Raw genomic sequence first — 23,252 nt, forward strand, 5'->3', positions numbered from 1 at the left:
GCAGAGGGATGGAGGTTGGAGAGATGGGATCAGACAGAGGGATGTTGGTAAAGAGATGGGATCAGGCAGAGGGATGTTGGTGAAGAGATGGGATCGGGCAGAGGGATTGAGGTGAGAGAGATGGGATCAGGCAGAGGGATGGAGGTAGGAGAGATGGGATCAGGCAGAGGGATGGCCATGGGAGGAATGGAATCAGGCGGTGGGAGGGATGAGATCAGGCAGAGGGATGGAGGTGAGAGAGATGGGACCAGGCAGAGGGATGGCGGTGAGAGAGATGGGATCAGGCAGAGGTATGGCAGTGGGAGAGATGGGATCAGGCAGAGGGATGGAGGTGGGAGAGATGGGATCAGGCAGAGGTATGTTGGTGAAGAGATGGGATCAGGCAGAGGGATAGAGGTGAGAGAGATGGGATCAGGCAGAGGGATGGCCGTGGGAGAGATGGGATCAGGCAGAGGGATGGCGGTGGGAAAGATGGGATCAGGCAGAGGAATGGAGGTGGGAGAGGTGGGATGAGGCAGAGGGATGGCGGTGGGAGAGATGAGATCAGGCAGAGGGATGGCGGTGGGAGAGATGGGATCAGGCAGAGGTATGGCAGTGGGAGAGATGGGCTCAGGCAGAAGGATGGAGGTGGGAGAGATGGGATCAGGCAGAGGGATGTTGGTGAAGGGATGGGATCAGGCAGAGGGATGGAGGTGAGAGAGATGGGATCAGGCAGAGGGATGGCGGTGGGAGAGATGGGATGAGGCAGAGGGACGTTGGTGAAGAGATGGGATGAGGCAGAGGGATGGCGGTGGGAGGGATGGGATCAGGCAGAGGGATGGCGGGTGGAGGGATGGGATGAGGCAGAGGAATGGAGGTGGGAGAAATGGGATGAGGCAGAGGGATGGCGGTGGGAGAGAAGGGATGAGGCAGAGGGATGGCGGTGGGAGAGATGGGATCAGGAAGAGGGATGGTGGTGGGAGGGATGGGATCAGGCAGAGGAATGGAGGTGGGAGAGATGGGATCAGGAAGAGGGATGGTGGTGGGAGGGATGGGATGAGGCAGAGGTATGGCAGTGGGAGAGATGGGATGAGGCAGAGGGATGGCGGTGGGAGAGATGGGATCAGGCAGAGGGACGTTGGTGAAGAGATGGGATGAGGCAGAGGGATGGCGGTGGGAGAGATGGGATCAGGCAGAGGGATGGCGGTGGGAGGGATGGGATTAGGCAGAGGGATGGCGGGTGGAGGGATGGGATGAGGCAGAGGAATGGAGGTGGGAGAGATGGGATGAGGCAGAGGGATGGCGGTGGGAGAGAAGGGATGAGGCAGAGGGATGGCGGTGGGAGAGATGGGATCAGGAAGAGGGATGGTGGTGGGAGGGATGGGATGAGGCAAAGGGATGGAGGTTGGAGAGATGGGATCAGACAGAGGGATGTTGGTTAAGAGATGGGATCAGGCAGAGGGATGGAGGTGGGAGAGATGGGATCATGCAGAGGGATGGCCGTGGGAGGGATGGGATCAGGTGGTGGGAGGGATGAGATCAGGCAGAGGGATAAAGGTGAGAGAGATGGGATCGGGCAGAGGGATGGCGGTGGGAGAGATGGGATCAGGCAGATGTATGGCAGTGGGAGAGATGGGATCAGGCAGAGGGATGGAGGTTGGAGAGATGTGATCAGACAGAGGGATGTTGGTAAAGAGATGGGATCAGGCAGAGGGATGTTGGTGAAGAGATGGGATCAGGCAGAGGGATGGAGGTGAGAGAGATGGGATCAGGCAGAGGGATGGAGGTAGGAGAGATGGGATCAGGCAAAGGGATGGCCATGGGAGGGATGGAATCAGGCGGTGGGAGGGATGAGATCAGGCAGAGGGATGGAGGTGAGAGAGATGGGACCAGGCAGAGGGATGGCGGTGGGAGAGATGGGATCAGGCAGAGGTATGGCAGTGGGAGAGATGGGATCAGGCAGAGGGATGGAGGTGGGAGAGATGGGATCAGGCAGAGGTATGTGGGTGAAGAGATGGGATCAGGCAGAGGGTTGTTGGTGAAGAGATGGGATCAGGCAGAGGGATAGAGGTGAGAGAGATGGGATCAGGCAGATTGATGGCCGTGGGAGAGATGGGATCAGGCAGAGGGATGGCGGTGGGAAAGATGGGATCAGGCAGAGGAATGGAGGTGGGAGAGGTGGGATGAGGCAGAGGGATGGCGGTGGGAGAGATGAGATCAGGCAGAGGGATGGTGGTGGGAGAGATGGGATCAGGCAGAGGTATGGCAGTGGAAGAGATGGGATCAGGCAGAGGGATGGAGGTGGGAGAGATGGGATCAGGCAGAGGGATGTTGGTGAAGGGATGGGATCAGGCAGAGGGATGGAGGTGAGAGAGATGGGATCAGGCAGAGGGATGGCGGCGGGAGAGATGGGATGAGGCAGAGGGACGTTGGTGAAGAGATGGGATGAGGCAGAGGGATGGCGGTGGGAGGGATGGGATCAGGCAGAGGGATGGCGGGTGGAGGGATGGGATGAGGCAGAGGAATGGAGGTGGGAGAGATGGGATGAGGCAGAGGGATGGCGGTGGGAGAGAAGGGATGAGGCAGAGGGATGGCGGTGGGAGAGATGGGATCAGGAAGAGGGATGGTGGTGGGAGGGATGGGATGAGGCAGAGGTATGTCAGTGGGAGAGATGGGATGAGGCAGAGGGATGGCGGTGGGAGAGATGGGATCAGGCAGAGGAATGGAGGTGGGAGAGATGGGATCAGGCATAGGGATGGCGGTGGAGAGATGGGATGAGGTAGAGCAGAGGGATGGCGGTGGGAGGGATGGGATGAGGCAGAGGGATGATGGTGGGAGAGATGGGATGAGGCAGAGCAGAGGGATGGTGGTTGGAGGGATGGGATGAGGCAGAGCAGAGGGATGGCGATGGGAGGGATGAGGCAAAGCAGAGGGATGGCGGTGGGAGGGATGGGATGAGGCAGAGGAATGGAGGTGGGAGAGATGGGATGAGGCAGAGCAAAGGGATGGCGGTGGGAGGGATGGGATAAGGCAGAGCAGAGAGATGGCGGTGGGAGGGATGGGATGAAGCAGAGCAGAGGGATGGTGGTGGGAGAGATGGGATGAGGCAGAGCAGAGGGATGGCATTGGGAGGGATGGGATGAGGCAGAGCAGAGGGATGGCGGTGGGAGGAATGGGACGAGGCAGAGCAGAGGGATGGCATTGGTAAGGATGGGATGAGGCAGAGCAGAGGGATGGCGGTGGGAGAGATGGGATGAGGCAGAGGGATGGCAGTGGGAGGGATGGGATCAGGCAGAGGAATAGAGGTGGGAGAGATGGGATCAGGCAGAGGGATGGCGGTGGGAGAGATGGGATGAGGCAGAGCAGAGGGATGGCGGTGGGAGGGATGGGATGAGGCAGAGCAGAGGGATGGCGGTGGGAGGGATGGGATGAGGCAGAGCAGAGGGATGGCGGTGTAAGAGATGGGATGAGGCAGAGCAGAGGGATGGCGGTGGGAGGGATGGGATGAGGCAGAGCAGAGGGATGGCGGTCCCCCAGTATTCTTCTGCACCCCCTCTCCCCCAAGTACATCTATGTACTCCCCCGGCACATCTTTGCAACCCCCTCCTGCTCCCCCCAATACACCTTCTTACCCTCCAGGATCTCTTATGCAACCTCCCCCATTGTTGTAAGCTGTTGAATACCCCATGGCCACATACCATTCTATTCCATTTCTCAGGCTGTGGTTTCTCTGGCGGTGGAGGGAGTACACAGAGGGCGGAGTCTACACAGAATCTCATGTAGCTGGGTCACTAGTACTAAGCTGCCCCAACCTCTTTCTTCACCTCTGGCAGCTTTCTGTATACAGTGGATATTCAGGAGGGGCATCTGATTCTATGCACGGGCTTGTGTGTTGGTGGCTGCCAGGTGTTGTGCCGATATTGGTTTCCCCAAAGAAACCATTTTCCCCTTGCTTTCGGCTGTGATGATGTAAGATCCTGGCACTCTCAGTGCCTTTCTATCACCTCACTTCCGGGTTGCGTTCCACCACTCAGGTAGGTGGAACGCATATAGGTGTGTATTCCTTTAATAGTGCTGACATCATCATCAGGCGCCCCACTGAGCGGCTATTTCAGCTGACGGTCTGCACTCACACATTGTTCGTGCAACCGCTCGTGATACCTGCCTAACCTGACGCTGCCGAATCTTCCAGCTACATACCCTATACCTGGATTGACCGGAGCCTCGCTACCTTGTCCTACACTCCCTCACTACTGGCGATTGATAAGTACCCCACAGGGGACCCCCTCTTATCAACAACGCTTGCTATCTAATACCTGCAGTATTGAACTGTTACTAGCTCTAGTATATCTTGCTCCCTAGTATCTATCACCTGCATTACTAAACTAGATTGCTAGCTCTTGTGCTTACTGCTTACAACCTGTATTACTGAACTAGATTGCTAGCTCTTGTACATACTGCTCACCATTACCTAAAACCTGCATTGCTGAACTTGCTTGTACATCTTGCCTGCTATTACCTACCACCTGTTGAGTGTACTAGATTGCTAGCTCTTGTCATTACTACCTATCATCATCTACTATCACTCCTCAAAAGCCTATCCCATTCTCACATCGGTTACCAGCCTATCCGATTCTCACATCGGTTACCAGCCTATCCGATTCTCACATCGGTTACCAGCCTAGCTGATTCTCACATCAGTTACCAGCCCTATCCGATTCTCACATCGGTTACCAGCTATATCTGATTCTCGCATCAGTTATCAAACTACCTCCACACACCTACAAAGAGACTAACATACCTGTGTAATTATTACTTCTACCTATCATCATCTACTATCACTCCTCAAAGCCTATACCTTCAGTGTATCATTCCACTGCTACTTGCAACTACTTATCACTCTTATAACATCACTAACTGAGTGTGTGTATATGTGCATACTGAATCAGGCTGAACCACTGTGATGAGTCAAGAGAGTTGGATCAGGTGATTTAACATATCTCTACAAGACTACTGAGTGGAATTCTGCAGCTGTAGATCCAGCCCCATTGAACAAACAACCCAGAGCGTTACAGATGATCGGCTGGAGAGGCAGAGCTGGGAGGGCTGGATTGCATCGGGCTGGAGGGACGGATTTCCGATCACAGCCGAAAGCAAGGGGAAACTGGTTTCTTTGGGGAAACCGATATCGGCACACTCTCTAATCCACGCAAGCTGTCGGAGGTGCAGAGAGAGAGGTTCGGGGCAGCTCAGCTGCCTATAAATATCATCAATGCTAGTGACTAATGTAGACCATACTCCCACCGGCACCAGAGGAACCGCAGAGCTGCCAGCCGAAGGCACAGAGGTGAATCAGGGACAGAACAGGACAGTTGCTATGTATGCAATGTGTAGCTGCCTCTTTTGCCGGCCCTCTTTAAGACATGCAGCCCGGCAGCCTCGGCCCACTGGGCAAATGCCCGCTGGCCTAATCGCCAGTCCGGGCCTGGTGGAACCTGTCCTGTTAAACCACTGTATGGTTTTAGGTACAATGCTGCAGCTTAGTTTCAGGGTCTTGGCAATATTCTTATAGCCTAGGCCATCTTTATGTAGACAACAATTCTTTTTTCAGATCCTCAGAGAGTTCTTTGCCATGAGGTGCCATTTTGAACTTCCAGTGAACAGTATGAGAGAGTGAGAGCTATAACACAAAATTAAACAAACCGAGACCTTGTAACACTAACGAGTCACAAGACATCGGGGAGGGAATATGGCTAATTTAGCCCAGTTTGGACAAGTTCACTTAGGGGTGTACTCACTTTTGTTGCCAGCAGTTTAGACAATAATGGCTGTGTGTTGAGTTATTTTGAGGGGACAGCAAATTTACACTGTTATATAAGCTGAAAGCTCTCCACTTTACATTGTAGCAAAGTGTCATTTCTTCATTGTTGTCACATGAAAAGATAGAATAAAATATTTACAAAAATGTGAGGGGTGTACTCCCTTTTGTGAGATACTGTATATATATATATATATATATATATACACACACGCACACAATATATATTTATGTATACAGTATCTCACAAAAGGGAGTACACCCCTCACATTTTTGTAAATATTTTAATCTATCTTTTCATGTGACAACAGTGAAGAAATTACACTTTGCTACAATGTAAAGTATTGAGTGTACAGCTTGTATAACAGTGTAAATTTGCTGTCCCCTCAAAGTAACTCGACACACAACCATTAATGTCTAAACCACTGGCAACAAAAGTGAGTACACCCATAAGTGAAAATGTCCAAATCAGGCCCAATTAGCAATTTTTCCTCCCCAGTGTCATGTGACTTGTTAGTGTTACAAGGTCTCAGGTGTAAATGGGGAGCAGGTTTGTTAAATTTTGTGTTATCGCTCTCACTTTCTGGTCACTGGAAGTTCAACATGGCACCTGATGGCAAAGAACTCTGAGGATCTGAAAAAAAAATTGTTGCTCTACATAAAGATGGCCCAGGCTGTAAGAAGATCTTGAAACTGAGCTGCAGCACGGTGGCCAAGACCATACAGTGGTTTAACAGGACAGTTTCCACTCAAACCAGGCCTCGCCATGGTTGACCAATGAAGTTAAGTGCACGTGCACAGCATCATATCCAGAGGTTGTCTTTGGGAATTAGACGTATGAGTGCTGCCAGCATTGCTGCAGAGGTTGAAGCCTGTCAGTGCTCAGACCTCACACCGCACACTGCATCAAATTGGTTTGCATGGCTGTCATCCCAGAAGGAAGCCTCTTCTAAAGATGATGCACAAGAAAACCTGCAAACAGTTTGCTGAGGACAAGCAGACTAAGGACATGGATTACTGGAACCATGTCCTGTGGTATGATAAGACCAAGATAAACTTATTTGGTTCCGATAGTGTCAAGCGTGTGTGGCGGCTACCAGGTGAGGAGTACAAAGACAAGTGTGTCTTGCCTACAGTCAAGCATGGTGGTGGAAGTGTCATGGTCTGGGGATGCATGAGTTTTGCCGGCACTGGGGAGCTACAGTTCATTGAGGGAACCATGAAAGCCAACATGTACTGTGACATACTGAAGCAGAGCATGATCCCCTCCCTTTTGGAGACTGGGCCGCAGGGCAGTATTCCAACATAACTACCCCAAACACACCTCCAAGATGACCACTGCCTTGCTAAAGAAGCTGCGGGTAAAGTGGATGGACTGGCAAAGCATGTCTCCAGACCTAAACCCTATTGAGCATCTGCGGGGCATCCTCAAATGGAAGGTGGAGGAGCGCAAGGTCTCGAACATCCACCAGCTCTGTGATGTCATCATGGAGGAGTGGATGAGGACTCCAGTGGCAAACTGTGAAGCTCTGGTGAACTCCATGCCCAAGAAGGTTAAGGCAGTGCTGGAAAATAATGGTGGCCACACACATTGACGCTTTGGGCTCAATTTGGACATTTTAACTTAGGGGTGTACTCACTTTTGTTGCCAGCAGTTTAGACAATAATGGCTGTGTTTTGAGTTATTTTCAGAGGACAGTAAATTTACACTGTTATGCAAGCTGCAGACTCGCTACTTTACATTGTAGCAAAGTGTAATTTCTTCAGTGTTGTCACATGAAAAGATGTAATAAAATATTTACAAAAATGTGAGGGGTGTACTCACTTTTGTGAGATACTGTATATTTTTTGTACATGTATAGTCCTACATATACAATTCCATACCCACTATTGATCCATAAGAAGGCAAAAAAAACAATAAAGCATGATTCAATTTGCTAAAGTAGGGGGAAAAAATTTCCTGATCCCCCAAGAGGCAATTGGATATACCCTGGATCAAATTTACCTATAAATGTTAGTATTCAGTTAGGTTATGAACATTTAGGAAAGAATCCAGGCCTTTCTTAAAACAATCTACTGAGCTGGCCAGAACCAGCTTTTGAGGGAGTCTATTCCACATTTTCAAAGCGCTTACTGTGAGGAAGCCTTTCTGTATTTGGAGATTAAATCTTTTTTCCCCCAGAAGTAAAGTAAAAATGAACTGGATATTTAACCACTTAAGCCCCGGAAGATTTTACCCCCATTCCGACCAGGGGGTATTTTGCGATTCGGCACTGCGTGACTTTAACGGACAATTGCGCGGTCGTGCGACGCTGTACCTAAACGAATTTGGCGTCCTTTTTTTCCCACAAACAGAGCTTTCTTTTGGTGGTATTTGATCACCTGTGCGATTTTTTGATCACGCGCTATAAACAAAAAAAGTGCGTCAATTTTGCAAAAATAACAATATTTTTCACATTTTTTTATATGAAATTCCCCCCAAAAAAATGTAAAAATAATTTTTTTTTAACATTTTCGGCCAATTTGTTTTATGCTACCTATGTTTGGTAAAAAAAATCGCAAAAAGCGTATTTTGATTGGTTTGCGCAAAAGTTATCGCGTTTACTAACAAAGGGAAAGATTTTTGTCATTTTTGTTGTTTTTTTTTTAACGCGTAATGGCGGCGATCTGCGATTTTTTTTTTGCGGTACTGCGACATTGCGGCGGACAGATCGGACCCTTGACTAACATTTTTGACACTTTTGGGGTTACCAGTGACATTTCTACAGTAATCAGTGCTATATATATGCACTGTTACTGTAAAAATACACTGGTAGTGAAGGGGTTAACTTTATTTGGGAGGGAGGGGCTGTGTGTGTCCCTAGGGGCGTGCTTTCTACTGTGATTGGCTGTGGCTTCAGCTGTAAGGACACTGATCAACGGATCTACATAGTAGATCCATGTGATCAGTGTCTTTGCAGCGAGGAGAATGACAGGCAGCTTGTTTACACAAGCTGCCTGACATTCTCCCTCTCCCCCGCCGATCGCCGAGTGGCCGGCGGACATCGGGTCCGCTGGTCACACGCGCGGGGGGGTCCGTGACCACGTGGGAGCGGGAGCGCGCCTCCGGGGGCGCGCGCTCGCTCCCTAGACCCTCACAAGCAAGCAACGTAGCCCTACGTTAGTTTGCCTGTGAGGGGCTGACCGCCGACGTAGATAGTCGTGCGGCGGTCGGCAAGTGGTTAAGATGAGGTCTTACTAATGATTTGTACAGGGGCAAAATGATCTCTCTCTCTAGATAGTCCATGCCTCCCTTAATACAAAAAAGGATTTTGCTCGCTTTGGAAACTGCAGCTTGGCTTTGCATGCCATTATTAAGCTTATGATCTACCAAAACCCCCAGATCCTTCTCCACCATTGACTCCCCCAGCTGTTCATCCCCTAGTATGTACAAATCCAATTCCAAAAATGTTGGGACATTGTACAAATTGTGAGTAAAAAAGGAATGGACTAATTTATAAATCTCATAAACTTATATTTTATTCACAATATAATATAGATAACATATCAAATGTTGAAAGTAAGACATTTTGAAATGTCATGCCAAATATTGGCTCATTTTGGATTTCATGAGAGCTACACATTCCAAAAAAGTTGGGACAGGTAGCAATAAGAGGCCGGAAAAGTTAAATGTACATAAAAGGAACAGCTGGAGGACCAAGTTGTAACTTAATAGGTCAATTGGCAGCATGATTGGGTATAAAAAGAGCCTCTCAGAGAGGCAGTGTCTCTCAGAAGTCAAGATGGGCAGAGGATCACCAATTCCCCCAATGCTGCAGCGGAAAATAGTGGAGCAATATCAGAAAGGATTTTCTCAGAGCAAAATTGCAAAGAGTTTGAAGTTATCATCATCATCATCATCATTCCTAAACTTGAGCAACTCCTCTCCTCAGTCCCCAGACATTTTCAGACTGTTATAAAAAGAAGAGGGGATGCCACACAGTGGTAAACATGGCCTTGTCCCAACTTTTTTGAGATGTGTTGATGCCATGAAATTTAAAATCAACTGATTTTTCCCTTAAAATGAAACATTTTCTCAGTTTAAACATTTGATATGTCATTTATGTTGTATTCTGAATAAAATATTGACATTTGAAACTTCCACATCATTTCATTCTGTTTTTATTCACAATTTGTACAGTGTCCCAACTTTTTTGGAATCGGGTTTGTATGATGCATGCATGTTTTAAGCCCCCAAATGCATAACTTTACATTTATCAACATTAAACCTAATTTGCCACACAGCTGCCCAATAAAACAGTGCATTGAGGTTGGCTTGTATGTTGGAGACCTCCTGTGAGGCTGTTATTCCACTGCATAACTTGGTGTCATCAGAAAACACTGAAGTTGTACTTTTAATGCCAGACCCTATATCATTTATAAATGTATTAAAAAGTAAGATTCCCAATACTGAACCTTGGGGTACACCACTGATAACCTTAGACCATTCAGAGTAAGAACCATTAGCCGTTACTCTCTAAATTCAGTCTTTCAGCCAGTTTTCTATCCATTTACAAACTAATTTTTCCAAGCCTGTAGACTTTACCTTACACATTAGTCATGTGTGGGGAACTGTGTCAAATACTTTGGCAAAATCTAAATATACTATGTCCACAGCCACCCCTCTGCCCAAGGTTTTACTCACCTCCTCATAAAAAAATCCATGCGGTCCGTTACTTAGAATTCATCTATGTGGTCTTTTATTAAACTCTCCAGTATCTTCAGTACTCTCCAGTATATGTTAAACTAACAGGTCTATAGTTACTTGTTAAAGACTTTAAACCCTTTTTTACACATACACACACTAGAGCCAGTTAACTTACCAGCATGTCATTGGAGTATGGGAGGAAACTGGAGTACCCACATATACACAGTGAGAACATGAAAACTCTGTTCAGGTAGTGCCATGGTTGGGATTCGAACCAATGACCTTAGTGCTGTTAGGTGGAAGTGCTAACCACTTAACCATTGTGCTGCCTCTGTTGTTCTTGAGCCTGTTGGCACAGTTCCTGTTTGCCTAGTTGTTACCCACCCTATGTATTCATTGCTTGGGGATGTTTTATGGTTTATGAATAAGTTACATAGTAGTTGAGGTTGAATAAAGACAATAGTCCATCCAGTTCAACCTGTTTAGGTGTGTGTGGCCGTCATCATCTCTCATACCCCTTAATGTTATGATCCTTGAGCTGTACGTCCAAGAGTCTTTTGAAAGTAGCCATACTCCCCCCCCGCAGTAACTACCTTTTGTGATAGGGAATTACACAATCTGGTAGCCCTAACAGTAAAGAACCCCCTGCGTAGCCTGAGGTTAAAACGCTTCTCCTCTAATCGCATTGTATGGCCTTGTGTCCTCATGTGATCCTTGTGACTGAATAGCTTTTTTTCTATGCTGAGATCACCATTAAGGTATTTGTAAATTGCTATCAAGTCCCCTCTCAGGCGTCTCTTCTCCAGGGAGAATAAATCAAGCGCTTGTAAATGCTCTTCATAATTAAGGTCCTCCAATCCCCTAATTAGTTAAGTTGCCCTTCTCTGGACAGAATACTCCAGATGTGGTTGGACCAGAGTTTTATAAAGTGGTAGGATTATAGTTTTATCTCTGGAATACATCCCCTTCCTTCTGCATGCCAATATACTGCCTGCCTTGGCAGCTGCAGCTTGACATTGCATACTATTGCCAAGTCTAGATCTTTCTCCATTTTTGATTCCCTCAAAGGTTCCTGTCTGTGTCCTGCACTGTACATGAGGAAGTTTGACTTTGCTGTAAATCTTGGAATGCAGTACAGGACACAGGCCTCCCTCCCTAAATTCTCCTTGTTTCTCTTCATTGTTTGCTACAAATCTGAGGACTCACCAAGTGGGATAGAGTTATAGGGAAGGTGCCCCAAAGGGCATACCCTAAAAAGCTTGCCAGTATCCAATCACCTGAAGGTATGGGCTTATACCATGGTGTAAATCTGTTGCCCATGCCCTGGACAGTACTCCAAGATATGGAATTCAAAAGTCCTTTACTCCCTTTGCAATGTGACTTTGACCTTGCTAGGAAAATTGAGTAGCACAATCCCTCCCTTTTTGCATTTTAATTGCCCTCTCCTCTTCGGGGAGTATCTCTGCGCTAGCCTAGGTCCTGCACCCTCTCTTCTCTTTCTTACATAACCGGAATAACCCCTAATATATCTTCTTGGGAGAATCTTAGAGGAATTTTGGTTGCCTAAACCAGAGAGTCTTTTGCAGGTAAATAACACATAAAATATGTTAAATGCACAAATAATCTATAACCACAGAGGCTTAGTGGTAGGGCAAGAACAGATCTAAGTGATTCTGGGTGTCTGGTTTTGGTCAACATTTAATTTGTACATAAACAGCCTCCCAGAATTATTTAGTTTTTACATTAAGCATAAGCTGCATAAAGGCGTTACAAAGCTGTTGTCCATGCATGCACAATCTAATCACCAAATGATCTTTCTAGCAGAAGAGTGACAAATATTACTACTAGTGAACTTTTAGATCTGCCTACATTTCTACTTTTAATGTCTGTTTACAGGTATGATAAGGATATGAATTCTGTAGTAAGTAGAGACGGCTTTGAAATCCTTACAAACGGGAGTATGAAAATCTCAGATGTGCATATTGAAGATGAAGGAATGTACTATTGTACTGCAGCAAACAGCAAAGGCAACATGACCATCTCTGCATACATAGATGTCAGAAGTGAGTTTTTACCAAAAATAGTCTGTGATGCTTCCAGATTACATGAAGTTAGAGAGATAATCTTTTAAGCACTGTTTTTTTATTTTCTTAAAGCTGAACTCCAGGCAAACACTTACATATAAAAGATCCAATACTGTATTTGAGATCTGGTTAACATGACAAGGGATTTGTCCATTCAGTCCTGAGATGGGTCTGATCTTTCTCTGCTGCAGTTTTAGTTTTACTCTGTATCCATCCATTCCTGAGATTTTTGCAGTTACGCCAAAGAAAATGTACATGTGTAGTGGATCTGTAAGAACTCCCAGAGATTGTAGATTTAAAATAGAGGAAACTACATTTTTGGAGTTTGCTGTCTCCTGTGAGTGAAAAATGAAAAAAAGTAAAAAGAGATAATAAATTCTTGATTAAAGTGTCCAATTAGTCCGTAAAGATAAATGTATCCAAACTGAAGTATCACTCTTCAATACAGGGGTATCAATAGTATGCACAAACTACTTACCAGAATGAACTGATTCAAACGCCTGTTATGTGATGTATATTCTCCAGACCCACAATATAGCCGGGGATAAGAGGAAGGCACTTGGATGGATTCCAGCCTCAGATGATATGATGTATTCAGTAGGTGTCAAACATGTGCATATAAATATAAAAAACTCATAGCGTGATACTGTATTACGAAGGTGCACGTGTTACCACCTAAATGTGTGGTCCACCTTCCACATAGAAAGCAAGTGCTATAGTGTAGAACAGTCACCTCCACCAATATCACAAGCTGTTTACTAGAGACACATATATGTATAGCAAGAAAAAGACAGATCCATATAGGTGCCAAACGTAATAAACGTGACCTCCACCGCATGTACAAACTCCTTACCAGAAGTATAGAAATATGGTGCCAAATGATAGATGTCAATATAGCCAAAGGAAGACCAGACCCATAAGAGTACCAAAACTTCAGTCAGAAACTGTGACCAACACCGACATATGCAACTGCTTACCAGAAATACATTTAAGTAATGCAGACAGCAAGTGCTGATCCCATCAGGAGCACAGACATGCAGGTCCCGGCAGATGTGAGCTCAATGAAGTACCGACAGCTGATAATCCCCTCGGGGACATAAACCACAGGTCCCGGCTAAAGGAAGATACTAGGTCCACGAATTCCCCAGAAGCGTCAGATCATATATTCACATATAAGAAATAAAGTTCCCCATAGCGTAAAACCATAAACGTTTAATAGGCATAAAAAAGAGTAACACTTACAAACAACGATGTGTAAAAATGCTGAAATAAAGCCGCCGGCCGGTCGGCTCTTACCACCCGTCCTTCCGTCTCGTGTTGGTGACATCAGCACGCCGCGACCGACATACGTTTCCTCAAAACTGACGTTTTCAAGGTATGGGCGGCGTACTGACGACACCAGTTAAATACATTGCAAACAAGGATCCACCCAGCGTGACCTCCGGGGTAAGAAATCCATCCACCATCTTTATTCAGGGATGCAACAACAGCGTGCCCTCAGATGATGTAAATTTAATTCAAATTAATTAATGTTCTACAAAAAAACATTTAAAAGGCAATATGAAAGCCTTAAATAGATCTGTAGAAAAGTAGATCAGCTGAACGGCTTCTACAAGTGCAATAGGTGTCAAGTCTGCCGCTTGAATTACATAAAGCAAAAAAACACAAAGTTTTGTGTCCACTAGTACTGGAAAATTACACAAAATTAACCCCTTTTTCTCTATCGCTCATTGACAGACGTAGTCCTCGGTGATTCAACACCCTCGGGTTATGCTGCCCTCTACAGGAGTAGGACTAGACAGGAAAGAAAACGTTCTGGCCACACCCTAGGGGCAGTCCCAGAGGGTATATGCTCTCACTTCCTGCTCTAGCAAATCAGTTTTTTTCTGTCTAGTTAGGAGTAAGGACCTAGATACCTTGCTGGGATCTTCGGTCCTGGCTGGATTTTTTTCTTAGAAAAGATTTTTTAGACAGCTTTTTTTCTCCAGTGTTCCTGTGAGATCTTCAAGCAAGAAAGCTGAACTGGGCGACGGGCTGGATGTTGAGATCCAGTGGTCACCCCAGTTCAGCCTACGAGCGCGTGCAGGCCATAGCTCCGCGCTGGGTCGGCCGAGACATAGTCCCACTGGACGGGGACTGACCCTGCGAGTTAAATGTCTCGCTGAAACGCCAAAGACCATGAGTCACGGCGTCCGTATTGGTCGACAGCCCTCCTACCTCGGTGGAGAGGGGTACTGTCAGGAGTTGGCGCCCGCCTGGTTCCGGTATGGTGAGTAGTATGTTCCCCCTTTTCCCCCTGACGGGTCTTGTGGTGAACGCGGGCCCCTCTCTGTAATGGTAAGGATGGGTTCCCCTCTATCCTATAACATGTCACAGATCCCCCTAATTGAGTGTGATTTTTGTGTACAAGAAGCCAGGAGGCTTGGTTTGGGAGCTGACAATCTAATTGTAAAAATGTGAAAATGATTGTAGTCAGTGGCAGTACTAGAACTTTACTGTGATAGTATAAGGTATCCTACCTGTCAGAAGCCACAGGGCGATGTCTATACATGTATACTGCATTCCAGATCATTCCTCCAGCTAAGCAGATGCCTCCCGACAGCCACGGACCACGTACGGCCCGCCAGGGTCCGGTACCGCCGACCACACTGACCACCATGAGGGTGAAGGGTTGTGAGGCCGAGATCCTTCTGCAGACATGCCGCTATTCTGTGCAGGCCGCCGCCATTGTCTGGTAGATCGCACGAGGCCACCATTTTGGTGTAGCCTCGTGTCTCCAGCATGGGGGCGGCCATGTTTGAGGTGACTCAAACACCTCATGGAGCCAGGGGGAGGCGCCGGCAGGCGTGTTAAGGGGCGGAGCCGCCTCCTTTACCCAGGAAATAGGGCCAAAGACTTCCTGTCTGTAACAAGACAAGCACTGAGCAAGCTGATGAAAACTTCTGTGCATCAGGGATGAGCCTTGGGGTCTCTCTCTCTCTCGGGTCCAAAAAGGCAGGTAACACTGAGGGGCGCTGTTGCGACTGGGGGACACAAAAAAAAAAGTTTTTTACTTTGTCATTTTTTGTCGCTGGCAAGTGTCTTGTATAATCATTGACCCTGCCGCATAGGTATCCCCACCTGATCCCCTCAAGGTGGCCGCAGGACCCTCCAGTACCCCACTTGTTTTAATGCATTATCGGCAGTTTTGGAGTCTTTGGTATCCCGGGTGGAGGTGGCCTGTCAGGGACGGGGGTCAAGAAGCGACCCCCGCCTACCCCTATTGTTTATCAGATACTTCAGGGGCTGTTGTCTCAGGTAATATCTCCTCAGCAGTGAGGAGCACGTTTCTGCCTCCGCCATAGCACAAGAGTGGTGGATGCACTAGTTGTGTCCGTCCGGGAAACCTTTAGTCTTGAGGTTACACCGGCAGAGGTAGCTGAGACTGAGATTCCTTTTTGGTACTTGTTAGCCTACCAAAAGGGCGAAGGATTTTCCTTTACCCAAATGGGGTCGTTTTGAAACGAACCCCTGTTATTTCCAAACGCATGGCTAGGTGCTATCCGTTTGAGGAATTCCTCTTTATAGGATAGACGGTACCACCTACTGTCTTGCCACAGACTGTTAGGATAAAAGGACCTCGTAACTAACGAGGACCTTCCTTTTCTGCTCATAAAGAGTTGTTCGTTCCGCGAGGGCGGGCGATAAGGCGAAACCCTCCAAAGCCCCTTTAGAGGGGTTTCAAAGGGCGCTGGTCGGCTAAACAAAAAGTCCGGCTCAGCCAAACCTGAAGATACAGCCTGATGCGCCCCTACCCATCTCTGGGGTGGGGGGGATGTCTTCACCGGTTTCTGGAAGACACAGGATCGAGTTTCGATCACTTCCACCGGTGCGATTCTTCCCTTCTAACATTGATCGGTTTCAGGGGTTCTATTCGAACCTATTCACAATGCCCAGGAAAGAGGGCAAGGTGCATCCAAATCTGGACTTGGGAAGAAATAGAGTCCATCCGTACAGTGGTGGCCTCCCTGCATCAGGGGGATTTCCTGGCGTCCATAGACATTTAGGAGGCCTATCTTTATATCCCCATCATCGCAGGACATCAGCGTTTATTCGCTTTCCCAAAGATCATCCCTGGTTCCCACCAGGAAACTGAACTATCTGGGCCTAAGGTTGGATACATCCTGGGCAAGAGAGTTTCTCCTTGCGGAGAAACTCCAGAAGGTTCAGTCAACGATTCGGATGTTGCTGTCCGTCAATTGGCTGGGACTGATGGTGGCCTTCTTAGAGGCAGTACCGTATACCCAGTCTCATACCCGAATTCTCCTGAAGGAGATTCTTTTTTAATGGAATCAGAATTCCGATTCCCTGGACAATCGGATCCGGTTGAGCGAGCGGACCAGGAAGTCTCCGATGCTCAACCAGGGGAAGTCATTTCTTCCGATAGTATCCAGATTACCAATAAGGGTATCGGAACTGAGAGCGATCAGATTTTGTCTGATTTACTGGATCGAGCAGCTCTAGAGCAGCCCGATTCGGATCCAATCGCATATGGCCTCTTCATCCAGAGGTTTTTCACTAGCTGTCCCTTCATTGGGACATCCCGGATGTGGATCTGTTGGCACCTTGGCTTAACAGGAAGGTGCGGAGGTTTGTAGCTCGCGCCATGATCCTCTAGCGGACGCAGCAGAAACGCTGATCGCCCCGTGGGGGCAGTATCAGCTACGGCATGCCTTCCATCCTCTCAAGTTGCTGCGGGAACTTCTTCGCAGGATAGAGGTGGAGGGAATTCCAGTTATTCTGGAATTTCCGGACTGACCTCGTCAAGCCTGGTACGCCGACTTGGTGAGGCTAGTCGCGGACGCTCCTTGGAGACTTCCTCTCAGGGAGGATTTGCGGTCTCAGGGACCGATCTTCCATCTTGCTTTACAGTCGCTGGCTTAATGGCCTGGCCATTGAGACCCAGGTACTGAAAGACAAGGGAGTGTCAGCTTCAGTTATTCCTACCTCCAGTTAAAGCAAGGAAAGCAACTTCCAGCACATGGAAGTCTTATATTGCATGGTGTGAATCTATTGGATTTCCCCCACATACCTATTCGGTGACCCGAATTTTGGTCTGTCTGCAACAAGGGGTTGAGCAGAAACTATCCTTGAGCACGATCAAGGGTCAGGTTTTCGGCGTTAGCAATCTTCTTTCAAGAAACCTTTGGCTAATCATTCCTTGGTGCAGAATTTCATCCAGGGGGTGCGACATCTGGCTCCGCTAGTACGCGCACCCTTACCGCCTGGGATCTTAATTTAGTGTGGTCGGTTCTTCAGAAACTTCTCTTTGAAGATATTAGGGAGATTCCCTTGCTTACATTATCCCAGAAGGTGGCCTTCTTGGTGGCCATTACTTCTGCACGCAGGGTGTCAGAACTGGCCGCATTATCTTGTCGTTCCCCATATCTGGTGGTTCATAGGGATAAGGTGGTTCTTCTTCCGAATCCATCCTTCCTTCCTAAAGTGGTTTTCAGAGTTTTTCATCTGAATAAAAGTATTGTGTTACCTTCCCCGTGTCCTAAGACTAGCCATCCTTGGGAGTTTGCATTACACTCCTTGGATGGGGTTCAGAAGGATACACTTGACTACTACGAACTTGTTTTCGTAAGACGGACTCACTTTTTGTGATCACGGATAGCCCTTGAAGGGGGTTGCCTGTGTCTGCCGTGACCATATCTACATGGATCAGTCAGACGGTGGTACAGGCTTATTCTATTAAGGGTCGGAATCCTACGTTCCCTGTTAGGGCGCACTTCACTCGAGCGCTCAGTACTTCCTGGGCCTATCGCCATCAGGCGTCAGTGGTCCAGGTATGTAAGGCGGCCACCTGGTCGTCGGTACATACCTTTACAAAATTTTATAAGATTGATGTGATGGCATCGGCGGATGCCTCATTTGGCCGCAAGGTTTTGCAGGCCGCAATTTGAGGAGACCGGTGGTCTACCTCGGGGGTTTTTTTCTGTTGAAAAATTTCTGTTGAGTCTCATCATTGAGGATGAGCATTGTAAACTTCTAGTTGGCACTGGTTGGGCCTTCTAGATTGGATTTGATTTCCATTTTCCCACCCCTCATTTGTGGTACTGCTTTGGGACGTCCCGAGGGTGTTGAATCACCGAGGACTACGTCTGTCAATAAGCGATAGAGAAAAATGGATTTTTGTAAAATCTTACCGTAAAATCCTTTTCTCTTAGCTCATTGACAGACGTAGTACCCGCCCCTCTGTTTTTGAGTTGGGTTGGGTTAAATTCTCTAAACACTGCTTTGTGACATAACTGATTTGCTAGAGCAGGAAGTGAGAGGATATACCCTCTGGGACTGCCCCTAGGGTGTGGCCAGAACGTTTTCTTTCCTGTCTAGTCCTACTCCTGTAGAGGGCAGCATAACCCGAGGGTGTTGAATCACCGAGGACTACGTCTGTCAATGAGCTAAGAGAAAAGGATTTTACGGTAAGATTTTACAAAAATCCATTTATTTCCTGCACCAGCACTGGAGTGGTATATCTTCTCCAGTGCTCGTGCGGGTTTCAGTATATTGGGAGGACTAAGCGTCCTTTATTTGTACGCCTTGATGAGCATATCACTAATATTTGCAAGGGATTCATAAAACATTCGGTTTCTAAGCACTTTTTGACCTCTGACAATAAGGACCCTTCGAATGTTAGATTTTTAGGTATTGACAAGTTCACTCCAAAGTGGCGTGGTGAGCCGCTAGTGAGGGGCCTGTCTAGGATGGAAATGGCCTGGATCTACAGAGCCAAGACTTATATGCCTTTTGGACTTAACGTGGATATTGATGTCAACGCATTTTTAGACAATACATAAGTCCCCTTTTTTTATATATTTTTTATATTTGTAATCTTTTTTATTGTGAATTGAAATTTACGCAGGGTATTGGTCTCTATATTAGGGATGAGTGATGACTCTTTATCCTGTCCCTCTTTTGACCTGATCTGAATGATGTATGTTACATTTTTCTGAATGAATAAGATTATAGTCATTTAGGATGTATGATGACATGTTCCGTGCCCCTCTTCTGTAATTTAAGAGGAATTATATTTTTTATATTTTATTTTTTATTTTAATATAATTTGTTCAATTGAAATGCAATTTCTTGATGATTGTATTTATATATGGAACAATCCCAGCGTGACTTGCGGGAGTTTTTAGGTTCAGTCAACTAATAATGCAAATATTGGTCTGGTCATTGTGCATCTGAGTGGATTGGTGATGCTATTTTGACATCATAATTTAATATAATTATTGCAAGTTGGTGTAGTAAGTTCGGCTTACTTTGTAATATCTGGCTTGGTTTAGTACCTGATTGATACAAACAATTTTTTGATCAATCAGGTATATGGTTCTGAGCAGGTGATTTGATTGCCATTGCCACTAGATGTATTAGGTTATGTTTGGCCCCATTTTTATAGATCTACCTTTCTACAGATCTATTTAAGGCTTTCATATCGCCTTTTAAATGTTTTTTGTAGAACATTAATTAATTTGAATTAAATTTACATCATCTGAGGGCACGCTGTTGTGAATAAAGATGATGGATGGATTTTTTACCCCGGAGGTCACGCTGGGTGGATCCTTGTTTGCAATGTATTTAACTGGTGTACGCCGCCCATACCTTGAAAATGTCAGTTTTGACTAAACGTACGTCGGTCGCGTCACCAACAGGAGACGGAAGGACGGGTAGTAAGAGCCGACCGGCCGGCGGCTTTATTTCAGCGCTTTTATGCATCATTGTTTGTAAGTGTTACTCTCTTTTATGCCTATTAAACGTTTATGGTTTTACGCTATGGGGAACTTTTTTTATATGTAAACATGTGATCTGACGCTTCTGGGGAATTTGTGGACCTAGTATCTTCCTTTAGCCGGGACCTGTGGTTTATGTCCCCGAGGGGAATATCAGCTGTCGGTACTTCATTGAGCTCACATCTGCCGGGACCTGCATGTCTGTGCTCCTGATGGGATCAGCACTTGCTGTCTGCATTACTTAAATGTATTTCTGGTAAGCAGTTGCATATGTCGGTGTTGGTCACGGATTCTGACTGAAGTTTTGGTACTCTTATGGGTCTGGTCTTCCTTTGGCTATATTGACATCTATCATTTGGTACCATATTTCTATACTTCTGGTAAGGAGTTTGTACATGCAGTGGAGGTCACGTTTATTACGTTTGGCACCTATCTGGATCTGTCTTTTTCTTGCTATACATATATGTGTCTCTGGTAAGCAGCTTGTGATATTGGTGGAGGTGACTGTTCTACACTATAGCATTTGTTTTCTATGTGGAAGGTGGACCACACATTTAGGTGGTAACACGTGCACCTTCGTAATACAGTATCACGCTATGAGTTTTTTATATGTATATGCACATGTTTGACGCCTACTGAATACATCATATCATCTGAGGCTGGAATCCATCCAAGTGCCTTCCCCTAATCCCCGGCTATATTGTGGGTCTGGAGAATATACATCACATAACAGGCGTTTGAATCAGTTCATTCTGATGACTATTAGATTGATCTCACATAATGTACAGGGATTTAACTCCCCCAATAAACGTAGGAAAGCTTTTCACCAGTACAAACGCCTTAATGCCAAAATTCTGTTACTCCAAGAAAGCCATTTTTTCATAAAGCCTACAATCAAGCTTTCTATACCACACATTCATCTAAAAATAGAGGCGTGGCAATATTTATTCACAATTCATTTCCATTTGAAGTCCAGGAGGTGTGCAAGGACACAGAGAGTCGTTTTATAATTAAGGGCCGCATCATGGGAAAGGAGCTAACCATAGCTAATATTTATGCTCCTAGCGGAGCCTCTGTACAATTCTTCTTGGATTTTTTTAATGAATTAGAAAAATACCACTCCTCCCACATAATTCTAGGAGGGGACTTTAACATGGTCTCCCATCCTACCATGGATAGAAGCAACCCTAATTCTACATCCAAGACGTTCCCTAGAACCCTTGAACGCAAACTCAACAGCCTACAGCTAGTAGACACTTGGAGATGCTTAAATATGGGCTCCAAGGAGTTCACGTTCTACTCCCACCCACACAATTCTTCGGCTAGGATAGATTACATTTTTTGTTCTCAGGTAATATTAGCTAATTCTGTTTCTGCTGATATATTTCCTTGTGTGTGGTCAGACCATCACATGGTGATATACGACACATTATATATTGGCCTCTCTTCTACATCATTCTCTTGGAGGCTAAACGACTCCCTGTTAACGGGCCCCGCAGAATCTCAAGAGATCTCTGACTCACTTACGGAATTTTTCAGACTAAACCCCACAGAAGATACCTCAATTCCAAATACATGGGTTACCCATAAGGACTTTATTAGGGGCAAACTTATTTCCTTAGCAGCTAAAAAAAAAACGTGAACGCACAAGTAAGATACAAGAAATCACAAAGGAATTGCGGCTATTATATAAAAATCACAATACTTTACATGATCAATCAATAAGACTCTTAATAGACCAAAAAATAACAGAGCTGAAGAAAATGCTGAAAAGTCCCTCAGATATTCAAGGTCAAAGTTCCTCCTATATGGCAATGCCGCCTCCACAATGCTTACAAGAAAACTTAACCAAACAATCAGGCCACCACATGTCTATAAATTAAACACACCATCTGGAATGAACACTTCTCACCCTAGAGAGGTATTGAAGATTTTCGAAAAATTTTACTCTTGTTATCCTCCCCACCATCAGCCACCAATGCACTCTCGAACCTGGTTTGAAGAAATTCCAATCCCATTTATTTTTCCCGCAGATAAAGAGCAATTAAATGCCCCTATCACCGAAACGGAGGTGACACACAATATCAAAGCCCTTCGCAATTCATCCGCACCAGGCCCTGATGGTTACACAGCATTATACAACAAGACATTTTCACCCACTCTTTCTCCTAAACTTTCACAGCTCTTTAATAACATTCTGAAAGGCAACATATTCCCAGAAGAAATTACCCTGGCAAACATGACCCTTCTCCCTAAACCTAACAAGGACCTTTTGAACCCTCAAAACTTCAGACCTATATCAATTATCAATAATGACCTGAAACTATTCAGTAAAATCCTAGCAGCAAGATTATCTCAAATTATCCCCAAACTCATATCCACATCGCAATCAGGTTGTTACGCTGAGCGCTCCGGGCCCCCTGCTGGCCTCGGAGCGCTCACAGCGTATGCCTCCAGGCAGCACTCCAGCGTCTCGGCGTGTGCATCCCCGCTCTCTAGGGCGCGCGCGCGCCGGGACTCTTAGATTCAAAGGGCCAGTGCACCAGTGATTGGTGCCTGGCCTAAAGTGGTTATTAAGGGTTAAGGTTTGTGTGAGGTAGTGCTGACTTAATTAGGCTTCACCTGTGCACTACCCATAAATACCTTCTCCTCCCACAGCTTCCTGCCGGATCTTTGTGCCTTGTGCCTTTGAGAAAGCGTTCCCTGCTGTGTTTGTTTGCTTTGCCTGTTGCCGAACCCGTTGCTACCGACTACTCGCCTTTGAACCTTTGCCGCCTGCCCTGACCTCTGCTACGTCCGACTACGCTCTTGCCTACTCCCTGTGTACCACGCCATATCAGCTGCCAGAGGGGTCAAGTTGTTACTAGGGGACACAACCTGGTAGTTACCGCCGCAGCAAATCCATC

General features: G+C 46.4%; 1 protein-coding gene across 1 annotated transcript in view; it reads left to right on the forward strand.

Moving 5' to 3' along the window:
• The window catches only part of L1CAM (L1 cell adhesion molecule), a 1,053,451-nt gene that overhangs the window by 364,888 nt on the left and 665,311 nt on the right, over positions 1-23,252 (forward strand). Inside the window, exon 11 of the mRNA XM_082263926.1 lies at positions 12,381-12,547. Coding sequence (XP_082120052.1) covers positions 12,381-12,547 — 167 coding nt within the window. The remainder of the gene's footprint in view (positions 1-12,380; positions 12,548-23,252) is intronic.

This window comes from Pelophylax lessonae, assembly GCF_965119305.1.
Source record: "Pelophylax lessonae genome assembly, chromosome: 7".
Lineage (NCBI taxonomy): Eukaryota > Metazoa > Chordata > Amphibia > Anura > Ranidae > Pelophylax > Pelophylax lessonae.